Here is a 7,031-nt window from a genome sequence, read left to right on the forward strand (position 1 = left end):
ATGAAGAAATTAGATGTGGGTGCACACACACCACAAAATTAGACAGCCCAGGCTGGGAGGTAAGGGGTGAAGAAATTCTCCAAGCCCAGAAATAGAAGATTTCTACTGTGTGTTTTAATCCTGATCAAAGCTGAGGAAAATAACAAACAAGATTTGTGGGGAGTATGAAGCATTCGGTTTCAGATATATTGACTTTGATATGATCATGGAACATGCAGATGGAGAATACAGCTTTAGTTAGAGCTATAAAAATCCCTGGATGGTAGTGACACAGAATATCTGACCTCTCCTATATAACAGCAGGGTTTTGAAAGTTAAATACATATGAATGTAAATACTTTATAAAGCATTATGTACCTCCATTATTTTTATTACTATTTTGAGAACTTCAGCTTATAGATATCCTTTCTGTGTTTCCTATAGGCAGATGGAATAATATTTTTTTCCTCTACAGAAGTCCATGATTTTCTGTTCCTTTTATCCCAGCTACTTCCCCCGACCTCTGCACAGATGCTGAGGTCTGAGGTTTCTGTAAGCCTCTCTCCATTGCTCATCTCACTGTGTACCACTGTAAGCACAGAAATACATTGCAGCATCCTCCAGCTGGGAGTCTGAGATCCTGAGACTGAAGGCTTTGGCTTCTTTCTGGAAGTTCACAGAGTAGCGATCGTTGGTTGCATTCTGTTGTTCATAAGCATTTTGGCGAATAATGAAAACCATCTGCCCGCTGGGAGGCTGTTTGTACCAGAACAAATAATAATTACTCTCACTGGTGGTATATGTGCAGTCCAGGATCACTGTGCCTGTCTCCTGTACAGACTCTTCTGGTTGAGGCTGAGTGACCGTCTGGGCCACATTGCGTCCTGTGGGAAGGAGGAGAGAAAGGTCCAACTGGGTGTCACAGGAGAGAGAAAGCAGGCAGATACCCAAGCTGGTTCCCATTTGCCACCCACATTTCTTCTGCTTGATCTAAACTTCAAGTAAAATTCATCAGCTTTCTTGCCCCCTGTAGCTTGGACCCATGAGGAAGTAACAAGATACCTGTGTTAATAATTTTTCTTCCTACTTCCCTGTCCTAGTGGCTGTTAGTAAAAGCAAATACATATGCTTTCCTTACCAAGATAGATGGAGACCACGGCTGCCCACAGCAAACCGGGGCCTGTCATGCTGGCAGTTCTCTCATTCAGGGAGATGAAACCCTCTTGTTCTCATCAGAACCTTGGTGACATCCTGGCTTCAGAACAGGAACTGGTTTATCAGATGGGCCGTTGGTTCTCTGTCGTCAGCCGTGCAAGCAGTGCCCTCTTCAGGTCATGGAAATAATTGCCGAGGCAATGCCTATGATGATTCACTCTACACAGAAGGAACTTGGTTTTGTCAAGAAATCTGTTCTATAAGGAGTCTGTGACCATTGGAGAGAAGGGATTCAAGGATTCACTACCGGAGAAGAATGCTTGGAGGAGATAAAGTTTTGAGGTGTGCTTATGGGACCAGTATGATTTGACCAGCCTGATATATACACGAAAGGGAAATTTGGGTGAGTGGAAAAACCAGAAAAGCAATTCAAGAGACTGAGATGCTTATGGGTTGGTAAGGAGAATAGACGGACTGGAATAGAGGTATATTTTGAGAAGAAGTAGGAATGAGGTTTAAATAATGAGGATGAGCAGATTCAGGGACAGGGATAATGATATTAATAAAAATTGAGACTTGGTAAGTAAGGATATGATCATACATCTACAGAGACTGGATTTTCATAAATATGATCTATTTCACTATCTTTTGAAAAAATAAGGTGTCAGCGTCTATTTTTCCAGTTATGTAATCACTCAAGTACCCATCTGCTCTTTTTAGAAATCAGCCCAGTAAAGTTCACCTTGAACTTTCTTCCATTCTTTCTCTATCAAAATTTTAAAGCACCTCTGTTTTAATTTTGTCTCCTTGCAACACCCAAAAAGGAGCCTAAAGCAAGAATTCAGGTGAAGGCAGTTTATTTAGGAAGTGATCTTAAGAAGCAGAAATGAGAAAGTGGGTACCACAGTACTGAGGCTTGATTCTGCCAGGATCTCCAAGAAACATACAAGATGCATCTCAGAATTATCGTTGGGAGGCAAGAATCTGTGTATGCATCCATCCCTTTTCCTTCTGGTTGGTGCTTGCTGGCAGGGGTGGTAATTCCCCTTTAGTTTCAGGCTGTGCTTGCCCATGGACTGAATGAGCTCCCAAGGAATCAGAGAAGGCCCTGGGGTACGAAGTAAAACTAATACACAGTGGATGCTTAATGTTGCATGTTATCAGCTTGAGATGAGTCCCAGTGTCCGCAGATTGGTCACAGCTATTGATAACATCAGACCTAGGTATCTGGATGCGGCAATAAGGCACAGGAGATGTTTGTTACAGAGCTCGCTTTGACAATACACAGATGTGTGCTTGCCTCATGTTATTTACACTGCGTCTCTGAGTATTCAAGGTTGTGGCAGGCTGCAATCCATCTGAAACACTTGATACACGAGGCGGTAGGACCTGAGCTTCAGGCCCCACTCCTTTAAGTGGTACTCATCTTCTCCCTCCTCGGCAATGCTCTCCAAACTTCTGTATATCAGACATAACTTTAGCAGACTCAAATTCTTACCAGGTGTGGTGGCCCAGACCCTCATTGCTGAGAGGGCTCTGTTCTTAGTTTGTTCCTTTTAGACCTTCTTGCCACAGTGACCATTTGCTGTTTTTACTGGGCCTGGAAATACCCCATGTGAAACACTTGCATTCCAGACATATGCATTTTTGTTTTCATTGTGCTGCAACAACCTGGTACTCCATGAGAATCAGGGTCAATAACCCCTCCATCTAGTAATTTCCTGTCTTTGCCTGCTGGACCATCAGCTCAAGGAGTTCAAAGTGACCTAGGTGGCAGTCAGAGCTGCAGGTTCAGTGAAATCAACCTAGGTTATTTCTTAAGTCTGTGGTAAGACCAGTGGGGTCCCTCCCTGGTTATGTCCACACTGTCACAACTGTTGTGTTCCAAAATAGGTATCTTTTTCTGAGGAGTTTCCGTTTTGGTCAAGGAGGACAGTTAAAAGGACAAACACCTATGAACAACTTGGAAAAGATTAAGATTCTTGGAGGTAAGAGTTCCCAGGAAAATTATAAAGATTTGTTAGACAGGAGAAATGCTTCAGAAAGCTAACTGATCGTGTATACCATATGAAGCTATGAGGGTTACAGATGATATCACAAAGACACCTCGTAAAACTGGAAAGTACTATACAAGTTATTATATTTACTTAAGGACTACAAATCACAGACATTCATCTCTCTGTGTTTCTTATATTTAGATAGGAACAACTATTATTTCAAGGAGAAGTCAATGATTTTCTGTTCCTCTTACCCCAACTATTTCCCCCGACCTCTGCACAGATGCTGAGGTCTGAGGTTTCTGTAAGCCTCTCTCCGTTGCCCAGCTCACTGTGCACCACTGTAAGCACAGAAATACATTGCAGCATCCTCCAGCTGGGAGTCTGAGATCCTGAGACTGAAAGCTTTGGCTTCTTTCTGGAAGTTCACAGAGTAGCGATTGTTGGTTGAATTCTGTTGTTCATAAGCATATTGGTGAATAATGAAAACCATCTCTCCACTGGGAGGCTGTTTGTACCAGGACAAATAATAATCACTCTCACTGGTGGTATATGTGCAGTCCAGGGTCACCGTGTCTGCCTCCTGTACAGACTCTTCTGGTTGAGGCTGAGTGACTGTCTGGGCCACACTGGGTCCTGTGCGAAGGAGGAGAGAAAGGTCCACACTGGGTGTCATAGGAGAGAGAAAGCAGGCAGATACCCAAGCTGGTTTCCATCCCCACCCACTTTTCTTCTTGATCCTTTCAGCTGGGCTCTGTGAGGCAATGCAGTTCCGGTGCTATTAATCTTCTCCCGTTTCACAGCCCCATTAGATAACATTATAAATAAAGACCTAAGCCTTCCTTACCCAGACACATGGAGACCAGGACTGCCCACAGCAAGCTAACAAGTGTCATGCTCTCAGCTCTACCCTGCAGGCTGAGAAGCCTCTTGCTCTGATCTGGGTTCCCCTCTGTGCTCAGTGACACGTGAGCTTCGGAGCAGGACAGCTAATGGGTGACTATGTCTCACTGATGAAAGTTTTCCCAACACTTTTGGTCCCTCTTCAGGAACTAGGCTATAGATTATAATTTCAAATGAAAGCAAAAACTGTTTTCTGAGTTTTAAAAAATTCTAGGATGAAAACTAAGAGAAGAGGGAGCTGGCAAATGTATTTTGCCAAGTCCTAATCCTAGGGAGAATGGGGCCCTGGAATGGTAGGTAGAGGTGGCAGGGTTTTATATACAACAATGGCAAACTCTGTAATTTTTCTTTGTGTTAAGAAAAACGACAAGCCAAGTATGATAACTATAAACGATTAATTATGGATGATAAGAATATACCTGTTATATTAATGTATTCATTTTTTAATAGTTTTAGAGCTGCTCAAAATAATGAAAACCAAGATATATGTGACTGAAAATAGCACAAATTAAACTCAGAGTAAATGGAAGCAGAATGTGTATTGTCTAATTGTGCTTATATTTTCCACGGACACTTAAAAAATAAGACCTCATTTGTGCTATATTTAGAAGTTCTGAAATAACACTTATAGGAATTCTCATCAGCACTGAATTGCCTCAAACGACTCATATTAATATGAATCATTTTATATAAGTTATACTGTTAAGTCATGTGTACTTGTAATATCAAACCTTGCATTCAATATGCAACGCCATAGATACATACAGGTTTGTATTTTTCAGTGAAAAATTAAAAAGATTGTTTGTCATTAAAAAAATTGCTCCTATCACTCTTATTCCATTTTGAAAAAAATACTGGAACAAGGGGAAAAACATACCATGAGTCTCTAGAAGTTTCTGTTTCCAGAGGGAGTGACAGGGATACTCATGTAATTCTAGAGTTGGAGTCCTCAAGCCAAGAGAAAGAATGGTGCTCTGCTATACACTGGGTACTGTCTGTGAGCATGGGTTCTCTTGTAACAGAAGTGGGTGGCTAAGTCTTCTCATTGAGAGAGATGAACTGGAAATTGCAAGAGTTGGGACCAGCTCTGAATGAGGCTGCTAAAATCTCCTGTGCCCCTAAAGCCAGTTTGATAGCAATGGAAGAAAGGACAATCAGAATTTCCTCTAAATCATTGCTATCCTTGTCCCATGATTTGAATTCCTGTATCTTAGTTTTGTATTCTCCAAAAGTCAGGTATATACATGGATTTGTGGGTAAGTAGTTCATTTGCAGGTGATTCTAGGAAACATTGAGGAAGTGAATAGAGGAAGGGAAGGCGGCCAGTACAGAGGGTTGTCACCAAGTCAGTTACTACTCTGGGCAATTGGAGCTTAATCCAGCTGGGTAACTCTGGGAGATGGTATAGCATTTTCCTTGGGAGTTACCCCAAATGAAGCATAGAGGAGCTGGAGTAGTTCATAAACTCATTATCCATTGCAGATTGAGGGCTGCTTTGGGGACATGAATTCTCTGGCATATCTGATCAGTCCTGCGCACTGGCCACATGTGTACACATGGTCAGAAAATAGTCCTCAGAGTTGCTGGGGTTTTCAGTGTGCAGAGGTGACTGCCAAGGGATGTGAGTGGAGCATCAAGAGTGCTGTGCAGCCCATCCTTACACTGCTGAGATCCTTTTGTGCTCTATGTTTAATCCACCCAGAACACTAGTTCTTTTACAAAACTCAACAGGAGTATTAGTGGGACAAGTTATGATTGCTATAGATGATGAAAAGTGAAAGTGAAGTCACTCAGTCGTGTCCGACTCTTTGTGACCCATGGACTGTGGTCAGCCAGGCTCCTCCGTCCTTGGGATTTTCCAGGCAAGAATACTGGAGTGGGTTGCCACTTCCTTCTCCAGGGGATCTTCCTGACCCAGGGATCGAACCTGGATCTCCCACATTACAGGCAGACTCTTTACCATCTGAGCCATCAGGGAATCCTGCTATAGATGATACCATAACCATAATTCATATTTATTATCTTCCATTTCCCTCCTATACCATTAATTCTTGATTCTCACCACCTTTGACTAATACTTCTGTATCTAGATTTCTGTCCCAGGGAGGAGGTAGTTATTCTCCCTTTATCAGGCCATAGTTGCTAAAGTTGCCTGTTTACAGTAATTATGGTCATGAACATGCTAAAAGTCATCCTGGTGAATCCCCTGAGTTTTTGTCCTACATTTCCAGCTCCCAGTAGGTAACCACAGCCCTAAATCCTCATGATAATCAAGATCGATTGCCCCTACCAGTGTAGTAACACCTTTCCTGTCCTTCCGGCCTTTGGATACAAGTATCTTAGATGACCGGGTGGTATATGTAACACTGCTGTTGTTCAGTCGCTAAGTTTTGTCCGACTCTTTGTGACCCCATGGACTGTAGCCCACCAGGCTCCTCTGTCCACTGGACTTCCCAGGCAAGAATACTGGAGTGGGTTGCCATTTCCTCCTCCAGGGGATCTTCCTGACCTAGGGGTTGAACCTGCATTGGCAGGTGGGTTCTTTATCACTGAGCCACCAGGAAACCCATATGTAACATAAGGCTTGATGGAGCCTCTCAGTTTCCTCCCTAAAAGTATCCTCTCCTTTCCATGAAAAGGGAAATAGGACCTCTAGTCCAGATGAAACTAGAGTTATGAGAACAGGAAACATCAATGAACAGTGAGTTTTGCTATTCTCCCAATACCAGAATTGGGAGTTGATGGGGAGATAACCCAACTTTCACTGCTTGGTTCCCAGGTCCATGTATTTTATCTAACAGGAACACAACACCATCTCGAAGAATAGTTCTCCAGCCTCTCAGAGCACTACCTCTAAGTTGGTGCTTTAGTAAACTGGTCATTCCAATGCCTCATAGAGGCTCGTGGTTTGCAGATAATGCTACAGGCAGTAAATCAGTATGTTCAGTGGTCACATGTCCATTGTCCTAACTTTTTGCTGTAAATTGGGTCTGTTGA

At 42.7% G+C, this 7,031-nt stretch overlaps 2 gene segments (V, D, J or C); both read right to left on the minus strand.

Annotated features, from left to right (window-relative positions):
- Nucleotides 1-407: 407 nt before the first annotated feature.
- Nucleotides 408-1,204, minus strand: LOC132660167 (T cell receptor alpha variable 38-2/delta variable 8-like). The segment is given in 2 exon segments: nt 408-863; nt 1,118-1,204. Coding segments are annotated over 2 exon segments (357 nt in total).
- Nucleotides 1,205-1,974: 770 nt separating this feature from the next.
- LOC132660168 (T cell receptor alpha variable 38-1-like) lies at nt 1,975-4,051 on the minus strand. The segment is given in 2 exon segments: nt 1,975-3,767; nt 3,979-4,051. Coding segments are annotated over 2 exon segments (357 nt in total).
- Nucleotides 4,052-7,031: the final 2,980 nt, after the last annotated feature.

Source organism: Ovis aries, chromosome 7 (assembly GCF_016772045.2).
Source record: "Ovis aries strain OAR_USU_Benz2616 breed Rambouillet chromosome 7, ARS-UI_Ramb_v3.0, whole genome shotgun sequence".
In the NCBI taxonomy this organism is placed as follows: Eukaryota; Metazoa; Chordata; class Mammalia; order Artiodactyla; family Bovidae; genus Ovis; species Ovis aries.